The following is a 17,098-nucleotide window of genomic DNA, read 5'->3' as shown; positions in this document are numbered from 1 at the left end:
CCAAATGATACATTAGTCGCTCAGCTAGAACTCTACTTCATAATTCTCATCGTTTCATCAACTTCCTCCACGGCCACCTCTTTTCCTTTTCCTGCATGCTTGGTCACCTTCGACCGTTCTGCCAGCATACTACGGACTTATCCCTTGTGTCTTCATACAAAGTAAAAGACGAATCGGGAGAACAATAATTTGATATTACACCTTACTTTGCAACTTGTTTTGCCTGAGAAGCAAATTTCATAGACGCGCCTCACGTGTCACTCTCATCATGACCACGTGCAAGGTAACTAACCTACCGACTTGAGTCTAGATACCCTTCCTGGTAAATTACCGGGTAAATTACTAGTAAATTACTTAGAAAAACTATTTTCGTGAAAAACCTGGGCTTTTTCGCGCAACCCTAGTAGACCGTGGACGACTGCAGTGTTTGTTCCTGCTTGCCATCAGCCTCTCCCTTGTCCTCGAACAAACCGTTCCGTTACTCGCCAACCGCAGTGAGGGAAATGGAAAAGGGTTGCTCAGGAATTCAGCTTATAAACCTAAGTAGATGAAACAGACTCACCCGCGGCTCCCACAACGGATGAAACCAAAAGATACAAATCAAGATCGAAGCAGTATGATTGGTCCTCGCGCTCGGGAAGAGCAGGCCCAGTTTATTGATTTCTAAAGCTCTCGCACGCATCAAAAAACATTAGCCAAATAGCCCCTGCCAACACCCTATGGTGGTCGATCGGTACGTTACGACTTGACAAAGCTCTCCCTTGTCCTCATTGCATTCGGAAAGAATCGGGGATATTGACCAAGACGGCAGCACGGCGTCAAATAAGACGCTTTGTAAAACAAGGTTTCCCAACCCATGACGCGGACGAGGTAAGCGATTGTAAGGTGCTTCATGCTAGACACGTGGATGTTAGTCGCACAGCAGCTGGTATAGGGTAATGCTACATACAGCCCATTGCGCTTAGACTATTATATACAGCAGTAAGAGAATATATAGCAATGAGAGCATAATCAGGAAGCAACGGCAAGCCGGTTAAATTTTAGCCATTGCGTAAAATCTAGTGGATCTAGACATTCGGTGAGGTATACGGATGGCCCGGGAAAGTAAAGATTCAGCAGTTCCAGCTGATAAGCGACAATAAACCGAGTATGCACATCTCTTTCGCCACGTCCTGCTATATGATAGTGTCGATAACTGCGTAGAATAACATGACGAAGCATCGCACCTCGAAAAACACATCCGACTCCCCGATAACTCGCGACACTGATGGGGACGAACTCTTTCGCAAAAAGAGGGCTATATCAACGTTAGTTTGGTGTCGCTTCTATGCGCTTCTTTCAGGTAACGCCTGCAGAACGGAAGACACGTCTGCATTAGATAGTGCATTGATTAAGAGAGGCAGGTACTAATGAAACACGTTGTGCCTCCGAAAAAGCTAGCAAAGACAGGATCCCTGTGATTCTATGGTGAATGGTGGAGCAGGCGTGCCGAGCAAGTCCTTTTACACCTGATTGCAGCACCAGACTTGTTTCAGTCGATCGGCACTTTGGAGTCGTTCATGCACCTTGAAGGACGACGAGATACAACGGTGAGCACTATGCAATTGTAAGTGGATTATGTGGTTACCTAGGTGGACTGCCACTGATATATCAGCCATCAGAGAATAACCAGGGTCTCCCTGCGCATTTCAATTCATCATCGATATACCGTACATTCTCATCAACTACGCAAATATCAAGCTTTCGCGAGATACGTATTGGCCACCTCCGAAACCTTGGGATCAATTTTACCCAACATCTCCAACATCTCTTCCTAAAGTAGACAAATCAACAACTCACAGCATAGTTTTATCAACGGTGAGCCACTCACCCAAACTTTATCTTGGACGATCTTCCCATCCTCGCTGATCACAAAGTCGCTCTCCTCCACGACCTCAGACATGCGAATATACTTTCCACGAAACTTCTCCTCGTCATCCAGAGAGCCCACGGCGCCATATACCAATTGCCGGCTCCCTTCTTCCGTAGTGAACGCGAATTCCTCTCGCCTCTTTCGCAAGTGTTCCTCCTGCTCTGCAGGGCCACCAGATCCGAGACCTGAGTAACAGAGTCCGGGGTTCACAGAGTTGACGGTGATAGCTGGCGAAGACGGGAGATGAAGTTGTAGAGCTCTTGCAAAAAGGACATTGAGCACTACACTAAATATGAGATGGGGATATGTGAAGAGGAATCAAGGTGTGACGCACATTTGCTATCAAGATATCGGTGTTGCATTACTCTATTCACAGGTCAGCAATAGACGTAGGAGATCGTGGAATCTGGACGTACTCTTTTGTGCAATATTCCTTATCTGACAGCTTCGCAAGAATACCAGGGGAAGCGATGACGTCCTTTTCGATCGTCGTCCAGTAGTGCACGTCGCTCGCGACGATGACGAGCCTTGGGTTGACAGAATGCTTGCGAGAAGTCTCGAGCATCTTGGGGATCATACGGATAGCAAGTAAACCGGGACCGAGGTTATTCGTGAGTATACTAAAGATAGGAATGAGTTTTCGTCACCCTGAAGTGGTCGTTGCGTACGTTTTCTCCCAGCCCTCCACTTGTTCATAGTCCCATATCGCAATGCCTGCATTCTCCACGAGGATATCCAATCGCTCCAATTCTCGGTCAGCCCTATCAGCAAAGGCAACAACGCTGCCAAAATTAGCGAGATCAAGGATCCAGAACTCCGCTCTGGAGAAGCCAGTGTCAGCTTGAATCTCTATCATAATGAGGACAAGGATTAGTGGGGCTCGTACATCTGGTAATCAAATGAGCATACCGGCCAGGGCTTTCTTTCCCTTTGCTTCATCTCTTGTGGTCAATATCAGTCGCGCAGGGTTCATCCTAGCGAAATGCTTTGCAGCCTCAAATCCTAGACCAGTATTGGCACCGGTGAGGACGAGGGTCTTCCCGCTCAAGTCGGCAGACACGACGGTGGACACAGGCCCGGTCTGGTCTGCGACGAATTGTTCATGAGTCCTGGGAGCCATTGGGGATAGTGAAGAGTCGTGGGTACCTCACAGCTTTATATGTGATCAAGGGCAAATACACGGGAAGAACAAAATCAAATCGGAATCTTGAGGCTACTGTGTGCTGATAGCCTACGCAAACACGGATATTTATAGTATCGGCAACAGGTTAAGATGCTTAGTAAAACCCCCTTCCAAATCATGATGAGGCTAGCAGCTTCATGCTAGACACAAGAATGTTAGTCGTACAGCAGTCAGTACAGGGTAATGTTACGTACGACCCATCAAGTACCGTCTCATCCAGCAGGAGGGCGTATGGATTGTGCGCTACTAAGCAACGAAGCATTGCCAATAAGCAAATTATGATGCTGGAATGCCGGTTAAATCTGATGTAAAATCGTACAAGCTTTCACATCCGCTGACTTCGCGGGCGGGCCAGGCTGGCAGCAAAGAACGAGCAGCTCCAGTTGGTAAACGGCAGTGAATAGGTATCCACATCTGTCCCGTTTTTTTCCTAGTACGAGGTGGCGTTAATGACTAGATAGAAGAGAGGGATGATATTTGGCACCTTACTTCCCAGCATGTCGAGACCCTTGTACCAGGCGCCTGATTCGTAATAAGACGCTCCATTTGGAAGGATGGCAGATGCATAGTCGAGATACAGTATCCTCCTGGTCGTGGTTCAGCCTAAGAAGGCGGTCAAGAAAAGATGGAGGGGCAGTGAAGGTCGAATAAAACTTGGTTGGACCACATTCGCTAAAAGCTTGGTCAGCCCTAAACGGAGAAAGAGCATGGATGTAGCTCACATCAATCCAGACATGTATTCCTAAAAGGGTCGCATCTACGATGGAATGCCTGCAGCAGTACTGAACACCGGTCCAACTTAGGGAGTGGTGGCGTACTGAGGAAGTCTGTTGCACGCGATTCCGGCGATAGGCTTGTTTCAGTCCAGCAGCGCTTTGAAGTCATTCATGAACATTGAAGCTTGAAGGGAGGCAAGATCCAAAGCCGCGCGCCATACTAATGCCCGAAATTGAATTAGATGCGCCTTTTAAGCAGAAAGACAACGTTACCCAGATGGACAACCAATCACTAGAAAGGAAAACGGTCGCACTGCTGTATATGTTGGGCATCCCTCAGGCTCCGAGCTCCGAAACTGATGACAAAAGATTGAGAAAGGCAGGGAGCATGAGGAAGGAGCGAGGATCGATGGTGGTGGTAAGAGGAGAAGAGCATATACCCGCTGTATCAGGCATTCTGGCTTCTTCGTGCCGAATAGGGATGTCTGTAGGCATGATGTTGAGACTGAGAATATGGACCTCGATGTCGTTGATGACTTGGAAGATGCCAAGTTCGTCGCTGGCTGATGTTGAAGTGGAGTTTGTCTGGTTCTACAACCACCACCACCGTGCTACCTCCGAGTCTCACCTCGCTTTCCATCAGTCAAGCACGATGGAGTCTTCTGTATCATGTTATCCGATGACTGGCTCAGGTATGTTTCTTTGCTCAATCATTGGCAAGAGCGATATGCATAGTATCACTTAGATTTCTTCAACATGCATCGCCCGACGCGTTTTTCGACCTTAAACAGTGAGCAGCTGCTACGAGACCAGGATGTGCCAGAACTGTCGACCGCCCTGTCTGTGCCGGACCTGTGAATGGTGGTGGAGTAGTCCTGGAGAGAATATCTGTGATAGGGGATAGAAAAAAAGTACAGGATATTGAATGTTGCCTGACATGTTGCTCATACAGGTGTGTTCACTTCAAGATTTTCTGTATACTAGAGATAACCTTCATCTGCCTTCAGAACGACGGGGCCAACGTAGAACTATGACTGGTCGAAAGAGAAATGATTGCACTGCCGGCATCATTCTACCCGTCCTTATTCTTTGTGTGATGCTCTCGAACAGTCATCGAATTAGAAATGTTTTCTGGGGTATTTGGCATACGCAATCCGGTACCATAGAATGTGAGTGCTATTATTCTCTCTGCCATGCTCTCTGTCTGATGCGTCTTTCAGTCTATCTATTTTTCCGGCTAATACAATCGTTGATTTGGATATATGCGCGATTTATCTCATCATAACGACAGATAAACATTTTGTCGGATCAGTCGAAATACCACACCGCGGCGAAGACTTATTCCGCAATGACGGTCTTTCGGTCTTTCAAGTAGGTCCAAGACATGGAGAGCCACCACCACCACCACGATGACAACGCTACCCTCAGTCTCCAATGTACTGGTTGCCCTCTATACGTCCCAGATGTCGCACTTGGACACTCTAGACGGCTTGGTTCAGCACATCACAGACGCCGCACCATCGACAACCCTTCCCATTCTCACAAATACTCATTTGCTCGCCTGTGACTTCAACAGAGTCACACGGACAGCCGTCAAGCATTTCAGTTTACAGCTTAGCCACGGAATACTTTATTTAAAACCTGAACCGCACGAAGACGCTTCCAAAGATATTCAGAAACATTATGATCTCGTCCTATATAATTGCCGGAAAGCGAGAGAGGACCTGTTTCCTGCCATTGAAATGGATCTTATGGACATAGAGCCACTACTCCTCACCGACATACGCGGCTCGTATGGACTCGAACCCCTCCTCCGGTTTATAAAGCGTATCCTCGGATATTGGTCTACTCGGATTGACCTCCTTGACGACATTCATGATATCATTCACTCGGTCCTAAGTTCTTTACAAGCAGTTGTGACCTACCTTGATTATATCGAGCAATTTGCACGTTTTGTCTATGGCCGTTTCGTTGACAAGGATTGGGTGGATCGCCACCGAGGCCGCTCAGACTTGCATTGGTGCTTGCATCAGACTAAGGAGTCAGTGTTCAAAGTGGCTTTCGCCTTGCCACTGCATCTCTGGCCTCTGGGGTACCGTCCTGCGTATGCTCTCTCAGCCTTATTCCACTGAGCCGTTTTCTGAACGTCATTTCTACTGTAGGCCTCATTACGCCAGCTGGTAGCCAAGAAGCAAGGTAGTCTCAGGCCAAGGGACATGTGCAAGAAAATGTCAGAATGCGGGTGCAAGGATAGCAGTCCTCTGATGCAATTTAGAAGTTACCATCCGTTAATCCTTCTCTCGAGCTTGAAACCAGGTGTTCTACCTCGTGATATCTCCCTGCTATGCTATGATTGGGGTCAGGATATCTTCATACGATATGCGCATTTGGCAGGATTATCAATGTAATATCCAATCCGCTGTATCATTAAGACGTCAGATGTCGTGGTGCAATTTACACTTATGCAGGAACCTGTACCAGTACCACTGTGAGACTCGTTCGCCATGTCCTGCTGCTCAGTCGCTATCCACAAATAGCTTTGTACAGACCAACGGTCGCTCCTTTCACTACTGTGAGTCCCCCCCAAACTTCTTTCAGACTTGATAAGACAATTCTGTTTAACGATACAGCTGTTACCCTGAATTTGAAAATGCCGAGTGGTGAATTCCTCTTCGAGTGTCTGAGATAGTGTTTGCTCCCGCGCAGGCTTCCAGGAAAAAATATAACGACTAAATTGCGGTACGTAACATGTATGTTATAATTTGGACGATGCGAAGACGACACATTGAACTGTAGCATACGGGTCGCCAAATTATTTGATGTCGCCGCCTTGAACTGGATACAGCTGGAACTACAAAGGGACGTCCGTTCCTCACGGAATTCCAGAGCAGTAGGCAGTCGTTCGAACATAAGTATTGGATATGAGTTAGACACGCTGTGAATACCTGGACAAGCTGTCTCCTGTACATCTCATAGTCGATCTAGCATTCAAATTGGATGATTATAGTATATCTGCAAGCCATTACTGTACGATTAAAAGGCCGTTCCAAAGAATTTCAGGAGAATTCCAAGGGACAAAAGAAAAAGAATCAGAAAAACACCGGTAAAGAACAAATCTTCCAGCCTGCCCTCCCCTTCAGTCATTGTTCAAACCAAGAAATCAAAATACAGATAATTCCCATGGCCCCCATGGCTGATGCAATAATATAAATACAAAGGTCCAGGGCCAGATCCCTCCGTAATGCACAAGCTATCGGTTTTGGAAGTGATTTCGCAGTACGAAGCGACGACGCCATGCTTCTGGGAGATGTCCGTCTCACACGTGTTGCATACAACTCTCCATTTCTGGTTCCTGTATATCGAGTCGGCCAGTCAGTGATGAAAATATATATAAAAAGGCGAGATGAGAACATACTCGTTGCCTGACCAGTCAGCATTGTCCATGAACAATCTCTGACCATCATATTCAGCCGCAAAGTTGACGTTAGCCGCGGTCCTGTGAAATCTTCGTTTAAAAAACTCCGGAACGAAAGAGTCAAGATAGAAAAATGCGCACTTGATGGTGTAGGTGACATCGGGATCATCTCCATTCTGCTGGAAGAAGAACTTGGAGGGCAAAGTGCTCGCACTGATGGGTGCGCCGACAGCAGGTTCGGCTGACCACGAGAGTGTGTTATTCCAGACTACAGTGAGAGCAGCGCCCTCAAAGTTTGGGTGGCACCAGCCCCGGACAAAGGAGGGTGCGGAAGCGAAGAAGAGCGCAGAGAAGAAGAGGATTGTCGAAGAATACATTGGTAATAAAGTTGAGCGATATGGGATCGAAACAATCAGATTCCAAGAAGACGAAGATCAAAAGTCTGCAAGTATGAAAGCGAAGAGGCGACAGCTTTTATAGTAGTTTCGTGACAGCTTGGCGTTCTTGGTGGTGAGGGATAGAAGGCTGGACTAGATCGACGAGGGCCACGAAAGAAGTAATGATGAAGTCCAGGATCGACCGTATGAGATGGCGGGTTATAGAGACTCCGAGGACAAGTAAGGCCGTTGGCGGCATTATCATCGCCGTATAGCACGGCTGATATACATCAAAGACGCCGTTCTAGTCAAACTCCCCCCGACATATTCGGATTCCTTCCAGAAACACCCCGGTTACAGTAACAAACGCTCGTTAAGCCTAGCAGATCATACTCGTTAAAATCAGAATGTTTTGGAACCAATAAAAGGCCGCGGATCTTCAGGATCAAAGGGAACGTTGTGATAAGGGATATCAATGGCACGGTCTGACAGTCCTAGTAAGCGAACGTTTCAGGTCTGGAAAAACGTCAAAGGAATCATCTGACCATCTACCTTTGCCAAGACGAAGAGCATGGACTCGCTCTGGTCTATCTTCTCCTCTAGTGAACAGTATATGAACTGTGGACCAGACTTGTAACCACGAAAAAACAGGTCGGAATTCCCTTGCATGGTAAAGCCGATGATTTTTTCTGTTGTTAGAAGCCCGGGTCACAATTTATCTCTCTTCCAACTTTTTCTCTTGCATCTGGTTGGCTCGAGTTGGTCACCTGTGAAGGGTGCAGCCGAAGAAGGCTCCGAAATCCAAGTCCGACGGAGGCAAAAGGCGATGAACGAGCTCCATAAGAACATAGGACGTCGTCAGACCTAGGAATCATCGGAATGAATTCATGATCCGCATAGCCAAAATATGCAGAACACCGGCCTCGAATCTTTTACCGCGCACAGGTTTTTATTCTCGATTCTGAAGCGTACGTAAATTAGACGCAGGACTAGACATCGGTGACTCGACTACCTGAAGAAGGTCTATCATGTTGTCGAGGAGGCGGTAAATGAACAGATGAGTGCCGGACTGTATCGGGAGCCGCGTATAGGGGCCCTGGAGAAGGCTGTTGACGGGTGAGAAGGATGTAGGTTTGAGCTTGGGGAAGAAATCGGACGAGGTTGGAGGGTAGAATGAGTACGTGTGCGGCACGTTGACGCCAACATGGTGAGGTGTTGTCAGCATTGTGCTAAGGGCGTTCAGTACCACTGCACTGCTTTCTTTTTTGTTCAAATGCCCAAGTCGCACATCCGAGAACTCGTAGTCGGGAAGGGCAGTGTTGAAGCTCGCCTTGAGGAAGTGAAATATTTTCGTGATGCATGTTCGTCGATGGGCCCGGGAAGTGTCATCTCTGGTTCGTTAAGTTATGGCCAAGAGCGAACTGGCGGTAAATAGGCGGTTTTGTCCTTGTAGGCATTCTCGAGCGGCCGGAATAGCTTCTATCTGTATTTAACGTTCTTGCAAGCTGTCCACCTCTATTCGAGTATGCAGAACATTTCGTGCCTTCTTGGGTGAGAAACTAGGCAAGCCGAGAGTGCATTGGTTGATCAATGTATTTCATGGAGAGGAGTCGTGGGAATCGCTGCCTCCTTGATCCTGGTTGATAAGATGTCGGGACTCAGATCCACCTGTCAGATCTTTGCCCCGCGTCACATATCCTAGAATCCAAACGCAATCAAGTCAGCCGCAGTTGTCTTGACCTTTGAAACTGGATTATCGGAATTTGATACTGATCACGGCGGAAATGCAGGTACAGTATCGGCAGCTATTCCACCCTTTCTGTATTCGCAATGTTCAGGTGAAAATTCATGACAGCCTTTTGTTGTCGTGCTTATATCGTACGCGCCGTAACATCACCTCTAACTAGATCTATATTCGGTCAGAACAGCAGTGGCGAGGAACATGGAGTATTTACGCACTAGCCAGGTCGTCCAAGACGCATACAAATACTTTATATCGTGCATGCCAGATACTCTTCATGACTACCTTCAATCGCCGAGTCCCTCTCCCAGTCGATCTATATCCAAGTAAACGGTTAGCTAGATGGCGGTGAAGAATACGGAATGAGTGTGTACCAGTGATCCTCGTAAGGAATTGTTATAGCTAATTGGTACTCCCAATAGTAATACGAGCACAGTACAACGACTGTATGGATGTCAGGAAAGCAGAAACAAATAAAAAGAAATTTACTCATATAAACGATGAGACGACCCATGTCAGTCGACGGCGCTACTGATGGTCGTGGTCGGCAGAAGAGTTGTATCGGGTGATGCAATTTCGGAGTCAATTATTTTATCATTATTTTATTATCGATTATTTAATGAGGTATACTTCATTATGGTGAGCATGAACATCTTGCATTTTGTTGCACCATTACGACTCGGAAAAAAGGTTTTACTAAGCACCTCGATGTCTGCCGTCACCTTCACTATAAATACCTGTGCTTGTGTAGGCTATCGGCTTTGGAGAACCCGTTTCTCCGCTTGACTACATATAAAGCTGCGGTCCATGGATGACTCTGATTTCCTCTCGCAATGGCTCCCAGAACTCACGAACAATGGGTCGCAGATCAGACTGGACCCGTACCTGCTGTTGTTACTGCTGATTTGAGCAGCAAGACACTCGTCCTCATTGGCGCCGACGCTGGACTAGGATTCGAAGCTGCTAAACATTTCGCTAGGATGAATCCTGCACGACTGGTGCTGACTGCCGTATATGAAACGAAGGGAAAGCAGGCTCTAGCTGGTACGTTCATTTTTATTATCAGAATTACAAGCCCGACTGATCCTTGCTGTTACAGAAATCCAAGCTGACACTGGCTATTCCAAGGCGGAGCTATGGATTATCGATCTCGCCAACTTTAACAGCGTCATTTCGTTCGCTGATAGAGCCGACCAGGAACTGGAGCGACTGGATATCCTCATAGAGAATGCTGGCATTGGGACTTGTTACTACGAACAAGTCGAAGGCTGGGAGAAAACGTGCATGGCGTGTTCTTTTTGAGGGGAAAGTAAAGGCTCACCACCATCTTAGCATACATACGAACAATCTCGGCCCCGGCCTGCTCGCTATTCGTATGATCCCGAAAATGCTCGAGACGGCCCGCAAGTATTCAGTCAACCCGAGACTGGTAATCGTTGCGAGCGATGTGCACTATTGGACGAAGATTGAAAAGGACGTTATCGCTTCCCCTGGCATCCTCGCGAAACTGTCAGACAAGGACTATTGTACAGAAGAGTACGTCCAAGTGCCATATGATTTCCCATCGCTTTTTTGCTAATCTGTTAATAAGGGTGATGAAGCACAGGTATTATGATACCAAACGTACGTACTACATTAATTCCTCTTCGCAAGCGTAGGCCTCATACCATGGCAGTGCTCAACGTTCTCTTTGCTCGAGCTCTACATCTTCATGTCCCGGTATCCCCAGCGATCACCGTCAATTCCGTGAACCCCGGACTTTGTTTCTCGGGCATCGGATCTGGTCTACCTCCCGAGCAGGCAGAACGCATGCGAAAATTGCGGGAGGAATTTGCGTTCACTACGGAAGAGGGAAGCCGGCAGCTGGTGTACGCTGCTGTAGGATCTCCGGATAATGAGGAGAAGCTTCGCGGAAAGTACATTCATCTGTCCGAGGTTGTGGAGGAGAGCGACTTTGTGATCAGCGAGGATGGGAAGATCGTCCAGGATAAAGTTTGGGTGAGTGGGACCATGCGGACGAAATTGTGGGGTTGATTGTTGATTTTTGATTTGTTTTCTATTTTTAGGACGAGATGCTGGAGATTCTGGGTGGAGCTGATTCTAAGGTTTCGGAAGTGGCTAAATTGTATCTGACGAACGCTTGAGATTCACTTATTTTGTACAGTATATTGGTAATGAATGACGACGCGTCGATTTGCCATCATCGTCTTGGTGTTTTCTGGAAAGTGAGTCGATGAAAATGAATTGTCAAAGTCGGTATCCGCTGTAGCTGGCACCAGAACGATGTCCGTGGAGAATCGGAATGAATGAGTTGGGACCGTCTATAAGAGTCGTCTGATGAGGAAAGCAAAACAAAAGTTGAAACGTCCATGTACCTTCTCAAACTCCTTCCTGTAGACGCCATGACTGTCTCTCCTGAAGTAGTTCATCCCTATTATTCTTTTTGTAGAGACATGAGGGATAAAAGGTAGATATACGGAAGGCACTCACTTGGGTGATCAAAAAGGTAACGATCCGATACGCGAGAACACCAGACAACACATCACGAATCCCAGCCATAACTACGTAGTAAGCGTGAGTGACGTGGCGGTGATTCTGAATCAAGCAAGATCACCTTGCGATTTGAGGAATGCCACTTAGGAGAAAAAGACACGAACATACATTGAAGATGGTGGCGAAGGGGCAAGGAATACTTAAACGACGACGTGATACGATTACTAGCCCGAGATCAGCCTCAGATCTTCGAATCAAATTCACAGAGTAGGGGCAGATAAATCCTTCACGGGTAGATGGCTAGCCTGTTCGGAAGGAACTGACAGCGATGTCCAATCTGTGCTGTAGAAATGACGAGCAGACAGAGCGATGTAGAGGTAGAAAGGAGAGCGTGCAGAAGGCTGTTCGATAGAGCGGAGTCATGGGAATTGTTGCCTGTTTCATCCCAGTTGATAAGACGTTGAGACTCGGATGCTCTTCTTCGTACGTTCGAAGTCCCTACCAATTCCAGTGTCATCATATGTAGGCTGGGAGGTAGCAGGGGTCGCTCCGATGCTCAGGGTGGCAGTAGCGTAAGTCGGGTGAGATATCAAGTATCATTGGGTCACCCATGGATGTCTTGATTTCTGGAACTGGATTCTCGGGATTTGGTGCTGGTCGCGATCAGGGTGTATGTGCGGTATCGGCAGGTGGTGGACATGCGTGAGGGCGACGGTCACTGAGTACGACTGAGTCTGTGTTGTCTATTCCCTGTTTTCTTTCATTGACAACGTTTAGGTGAAGATTCGTCGGCCTTTTATTGTCATGCTTGTGTAGTAGATAGTACCGGCCGGTCAGACGAGTGTATCCTTCATGACCACCGTCAATCGCAGAACGCACAATCCACATCATCTATATGCAAGTAAACGGTCATATCGATGGCTATAGCGAATAAGAATGCGTGTGTACCAGTGATCCTTGTAAGAAATTGTTATGAAATTGTTATGACTAATTAGTACTCCCAACGGTAACAAAAGCGCAATACAATGACTGTCGTATGGAAATTAGACTAACAACAACGATTACAAGGAAAATTACTCACACAAAAGATGAGACGACCCATGTCAGTGGAAAATTCTATGGACAGTCGGGGTTGGTGGAAGAGTTACATCAGTGATGGCATGGGCAATTTCGGAGTTAATTATTTCTTTATTTTATTATCAATTAACATTCTGGTGACTGCAGCATCAACATCTTTCCTACATTGCGCTATCATCATGTGGAATATCTGTTTTACTAAGCACCTCGATATCTGCCGTCATGGCCACTATAAATACCCGCGCTTGCGTTGACTATCGGCATCCGAGAGCGCATCTCTTCTCCGCTTGGCCACATATAAAGCTGCACGCCTTGGACGACTCTTTGATTCTCCCTCACAATGGCTCCCAGAACTCATGAGCAATGGGTCGCAGATCAGACTGGACCCGTACCTGCTGTTGTTACTGCTGATTTGAGCAGGAAAACACTCGTCCTTATTGGCGCTAATGCTGGACTGGGATTCGAAGCGGCAAAGCATTTTGCTAGGATGAATCCTGCGCGGCTGGTGCTGACTGCGAGAGATGAAGCGAAGGGGAAGCAGGCTCTGACCGGTACGTTCATTTTCATTTTCAGATGTACAAACCCGACTGATCTCGGTGATTACAGAGATCCAAGCCAACACTGGCTACTCCAAAGCAGAACTGTGGATTATCGATCTCGCCAATTTCAACAGTGTCGTTGCGTTTGCTGATAGGGCCGAACGTGAACTGGAGCGACTGGATATCCTCATAGAGAATGCTGGCATTGCGACTTCGAACTACGAACAAGTTGAAGGCTGGGAGAAAACGTACGTGACACGTTCTTTTTTTCGGGAAACAAAGGCTCATCACCACCGAAGCATACACACAAACAACCTTGGACCCGGTTTACTCGCTATTCGTATGCTTCCCAAGATGCTCGAAACCGCGCGCAAGTATTCAGTCAACCCAAGGCTTGTCGTCGTTGCGAGCGACGTGCACTATTGGACGAAAATTGAAAAGGACGTCATCGCTTCCCCTGGCATCCTCGCGAAGCTGTCAGACAAGGAATATTGCACAGAGGAGTACGTCCGACTCCCATCCCATCTCCTACCTCTGTTGCTGACCTGTGAATAAGAGTGATGAACCACCGATATCATGATACCAAATGTGTGTAACACGTTGATTCCTCTTTGAATATCCCAGCCTCATACCGCCTTAGTGTTCAACGTTCTCTTCGCTCGTGCTCTGCAACTTCATGTCCCAGCTTCCCCAGCAATCACCGTGGACTCTGTTAATCCCGGACTCTGTTTCTCAGGCCTCGGTTCCGGTGCCTCTGCCGAGCAGGCGGAACGTATGCGAAAGATGAGAGAGGAATTTGCGTTCACTACTGAAGAAGGGAGCCGGCAATTGGTGTACGCTGCTGTAGGATCTCTGGATAATGAGGAGAAGCTTCGCGGAAAGTATATTCATCTGTCCGAGGTTGTGGAGGAGAGCGACTTTGTGATCAGCGAGGATGGGAAGATCGTCCAGGATAAAGTTTGGGTGAGTGGCTTCCTGCTGCTGAGTACTTTGTGGGGTGGATTGTTGATTCATTTTCAATGTTTAGGACGAAATGCTAGAGATTCTGGGTAAAATCGATCCCAAGGTCTCGGAAGTGGCCAAAGCATATCTGACGAAGGCTTGAGATTCCCTTGTTTTTGATGAATGTACAGTGTATCGGTATTGAATGACAAAGTGTCGATTTACCATCATCCTCTTGGTGGACGCCTTCAGCGCATCGCATGCTACATGTCTGTTCCCTACTTATGTCTCCATCCGAACGTCGATATGCGCAGCTTTGAGTTGTGTGTAGCCAGGATGGAAATTGCTCCGCGCTGCAAGATATGGCTCCTGCATTAACCTGTCTAATGCATATTCGCCACCCTCTTTGTCCATACCAGATTTCTCGCAGCCTCCAAATCGTACGCAAGGACTCAGTGTGCCATACCAGTTAACTAAGGCAGCATTAATTTCTGACGATGTACGAACCACTTCGATAGCTGTAAAAGATCGCTAGACTGTAAGGCAAGACCTGCCAATTCCATCGCCTTTATACTCGTTGTCAGTACTCACATTCCTCAGTCTTCACCTTGGTTAACACAGCTACGACATGAAAATCTTCGCACTCTCATGTTGTTCTGATCGAGGAACAATTCAAATTAGCTAAAAAGGTTCCGTCCTTGTCGTGAAGGAGGTCACGACACCGCGTCTTTTCTAATTACTATTGGTTTCCAGAGTGCTAACCTCCGGTCTCAGTTGAATGATATCACGTCGCCTTTCATGGGGTTGAGCAAGGATGGATGAAATTGTTGACACGACACAACAGAACTACCAGTCTCGTTGTACTATACATTGGGTTACGGTAGTTATTCGAGAAATGAAATAGATGACGAGAGAAACGTGGCTAGATTCAGTAGAATAAACTTTCGTTAACTGTCTATAGTCATGAGGCCTTCGAGAAAGATCAGTGTTCCTTCTTCTCGTGTGGACAATACTCTCTACTCGAGTTTGCCTCGGGGATGTCATTGTGTGGCGGTGCGTAAGGACCGTACACAGGATAGCTAGGTAGGGCGGTTACAGCGGTATTGAAGCTGGTTGTAAGCGCCGAGATAAAGGCCGGCGATTTCATATATGATTGGAATGCCATAAAGCCATGCATTTAGATTTAATGAAATTAGATACTCTCGCATTCTAGGAAACAGCCAACGAGTCACCCGAGGTAGACACAGCCTTTGCATCCTAGCGCCCCTTAATGGCCCGCAGAGTGAGGGTGTAGAACGAGCGAAGTGTGGGCTCTGCGAAGCGCGTTCTGGCCTCCCCAATCGTAGGTCTCAGAGAAGGGTCAGCCTGAGTCATGTCATCGACGAGTGGCATAAGAAAATGCAATGATGGATGATTACCCTGGTGTTTTGAAATCATTCAAGGGAAAACGGAGATGCAGATGGATGCAGATGCATACAACTCACTACTTTGAAATCATGCTTCACTATGCTGGCCAGACAGTAAACGTCAAGAGGGAACGGACTGATTTTTGTATACGATTGGTACGGATTTCGGCGTACTCGGGAGCAGACCTATCGCCAGCAGGAAGTGACACGTCGAATGGAAGTTTGTCTGGGTCATATCGACAAGAAGATCCAAAGTCAATGAGATAGTACCGAGCCCAGCGCTTGGTGCGTAGTGTGGCTCACAAACTGGCATGTGTATTTTGCGTTCATAAGTAGGGATGGGTAGGATGCGATCCTTCTGGATATAGCTTGCTAGAATCCAGCATCACGTTGAAGAGAGTAATATCCCTCAGAAACAGTTAGTATATCGTTAGCGGCGAACGGCTGAGAAAATGCTGACCTATGCGCCACGAATTTCCGATGCATAAATTCCAACACTGATCGAAGTTACTAAGTAAAAACATTGTAGAAGAGGAAATACGCACATCGAATATTTGTCGGAATAAGTCTAAGAATTCCCCTACGGTATCAAACACCAGTGACTTGACTTCACGCAACCGAGGAATGACCATGATCTAGACATCGGGCTCATAGGATGACTGCAGGACTTTGTATACTGGGACACAGTGGTTGGGATCATCGGATAGTGGAGTGAAGGTAAGGAATACGGCAAGATCGACTTCATAAGGAAACTTGGTCCTTGGCACTTTCTTCAAAGTGACTAGCTTGCCGTCGTTTATGCGAGTTGCATCCACAATGGATAGTTTCTATATGATCAGTATGACAGAGCAACAGAAAAATATTGATAACATACTGAGTAGATGAGCGACTCTTCGCTCCATAGCATATCATCTTCAGTCTTCCAATCAGTCTTCCAGTCAGGATGAAATTTTGGGCGTAGCTGATACCCATTATCCTGTAAAAATGTGTAGTGCCAAATCCAGAACAACTCAACGTCTCCCCAAGCAGGATCCGGTGACAGTGGCATGCTTCGACAATAAGCCTGATGATGGTTGATCGGAACACGATATCGAACACCACAACAAACAAGAATTGGTTGCCAACCCTGACTCCGACGGACGTGTCCGGAAACTCCCACCAACTCCTCCCGAACTCCTTTTCTCGCGTCCTTGGTGTGCGACACTTGAATGAAGCTCGATACTAAGTCTTTTCGCTGTCAATTCTTCAGACGAGCCAAAGTTGAGTGGATCAGACAAGTTAGCCTTGTTCATCGCCG

At 47.1% G+C, this 17,098-nt stretch overlaps 6 protein-coding genes across 6 annotated transcripts; 3 read left to right on the top strand and 3 right to left on the bottom strand.

Moving 5' to 3' along the window:
• Nucleotides 1–1,747: 1,747 nt before the first annotated feature.
• EV420DRAFT_1340640 (uncharacterized protein) lies at nt 1,748–3,147 on the bottom strand (the record flags this gene model as incomplete). Its single annotated transcript, XM_060468927.1, has 6 exons — nt 2,822–3,147; nt 2,581–2,761; nt 2,329–2,532; nt 2,247–2,278; nt 1,871–2,193; nt 1,748–1,813 (listed from the first exon to the last, which is right to left on the bottom strand). Coding segments are annotated over exons 1-6 (1,017 nt in total), but the record flags the coding sequence as incomplete, so codon positions are not given.
• Nucleotides 3,148–4,034: 887 nt separating this feature from the next.
• On the top strand, nt 4,035–5,943 carry EV420DRAFT_1484914 (uncharacterized protein; the record flags this gene model as incomplete). Its single annotated transcript, XM_060470129.1, has 6 exons — nt 4,035–4,503; nt 4,547–4,601; nt 4,635–4,722; nt 4,764–4,980; nt 5,103–5,182; nt 5,275–5,943. 6 exons carry the CDS (start codon nt 4,035–4,037, stop codon nt 5,941–5,943), a joined length of 1,578 nt encoding a protein of 525 aa, XP_060324820.1.
• Nucleotides 5,944–6,938: 995 nt separating this feature from the next.
• Nucleotides 6,939–7,936, bottom strand: EV420DRAFT_1023007 (uncharacterized protein). Its single transcript, XM_060465361.1, has 3 exons — nt 7,368–7,936; nt 7,227–7,307; nt 6,939–7,163 (listed from the first exon to the last, which is right to left on the bottom strand). The coding sequence occupies exons 1-3, from the start codon at nt 7,601–7,603 to the stop codon at nt 6,959–6,961; spliced, it is 522 nt and encodes a 173-aa protein (XP_060324819.1). The 5' UTR covers nt 7,604–7,936; the 3' UTR covers nt 6,939–6,958.
• Nucleotides 7,937–10,177: 2,241 nt separating this feature from the next.
• Nucleotides 10,178–11,488, top strand: EV420DRAFT_1649158 (uncharacterized protein; the record flags this gene model as incomplete). Its single annotated transcript, XM_060478265.1, has 6 exons — nt 10,178–10,388; nt 10,444–10,624; nt 10,677–10,880; nt 10,936–10,967; nt 11,020–11,342; nt 11,411–11,488. The coding sequence occupies 6 exons, from the start codon at nt 10,178–10,180 to the stop codon at nt 11,486–11,488; spliced, it is 1,029 nt and encodes a 342-aa protein (XP_060324818.1).
• A 1,599-nt stretch (nt 11,489–13,087) lies between these two features.
• Nucleotides 13,088–14,594, top strand: EV420DRAFT_1576164 (uncharacterized protein). Its single transcript, XM_060474490.1, has 6 exons — nt 13,088–13,465; nt 13,521–13,701; nt 13,753–13,956; nt 14,010–14,041; nt 14,094–14,416; nt 14,481–14,594. The coding sequence occupies exons 1-6, from the start codon at nt 13,255–13,257 to the stop codon at nt 14,556–14,558; spliced, it is 1,029 nt and encodes a 342-aa protein (XP_060324817.1). The 5' UTR covers nt 13,088–13,254; the 3' UTR covers nt 14,559–14,594.
• Nucleotides 14,595–16,277: 1,683 nt separating this feature from the next.
• EV420DRAFT_1022793 (uncharacterized protein) lies at nt 16,278–16,879 on the bottom strand. Its single transcript, XM_060465360.1, has 3 exons — nt 16,676–16,879; nt 16,347–16,628; nt 16,278–16,298 (listed from the first exon to the last, which is right to left on the bottom strand). The coding sequence occupies exons 1-2, from the start codon at nt 16,847–16,849 to the stop codon at nt 16,437–16,439; spliced, it is 366 nt and encodes a 121-aa protein (XP_060324816.1). The 5' UTR covers nt 16,850–16,879; the 3' UTR covers nt 16,278–16,298; nt 16,347–16,436.
• Nucleotides 16,880–17,098: the final 219 nt, after the last annotated feature.

This window comes from Desarmillaria tabescens (genome assembly GCF_030435595.1).
Source record: "Desarmillaria tabescens strain CCBAS 213 chromosome Unknown EV420scaffold_57, whole genome shotgun sequence".
Classification (NCBI taxonomy): domain Eukaryota; kingdom Fungi; phylum Basidiomycota; class Agaricomycetes; order Agaricales; family Physalacriaceae; genus Desarmillaria; species Desarmillaria tabescens.
Note: the sequence above shows the minus strand (reverse complement) of the source record. Positions and strands in the feature narration are given on the sequence as shown.

What these genes read in the sequence shown, in the direction of transcription:
- EV420DRAFT_1023007 (XM_060465361.1), bottom strand. Translation starts at nt 7,603, where the DNA reads ATGTATTCTTCGACAATCCTCTTCTTCTCTGCGCTCTTCTTCGCTTCC. An exon ending in GATGTCACCTACACCATCAA is followed by an intron (nt 7,308 to 7,367) that starts GTGCGCATTTTT and finishes AAGATTTCACAG; the next exon opens with GACCGCGGCTAACGTCAACT. An exon ending in GCTGACTGGTCAGGCAACGA is followed by an intron (nt 7,164 to 7,226) that starts GTATGTTCTCAT and finishes CTCGATATACAG; the next exon opens with GAACCAGAAATGGAGAGTTG.
- EV420DRAFT_1576164 (XM_060474490.1), top strand. Translation starts at nt 13,255, where the DNA reads ATGGCTCCCAGAACTCATGAGCAATGGGTCGCAGATCAGACTGGACCC. An exon ending in GGGGAAGCAGGCTCTGACCG is followed by an intron (nt 13,466 to 13,520) that starts GTACGTTCATTT and finishes CGGTGATTACAG; the next exon opens with AGATCCAAGCCAACACTGGC. An exon ending in GTTGAAGGCTGGGAGAAAAC is followed by an intron (nt 13,702 to 13,752) that starts GTACGTGACACG and finishes TCACCACCGAAG; the next exon opens with CATACACACAAACAACCTTG.
- EV420DRAFT_1022793 (XM_060465360.1), bottom strand. Translation starts at nt 16,849, where the DNA reads ATGCCACTGTCACCGGATCCTGCTTGGGGAGACGTTGAGTTGTTCTGG. An exon ending in AAGAGTCGCTCATCTACTCA is followed by an intron (nt 16,629 to 16,675) that starts GTATGTTATCAA and finishes CTGATCATATAG; the next exon opens with AAACTATCCATTGTGGATGC.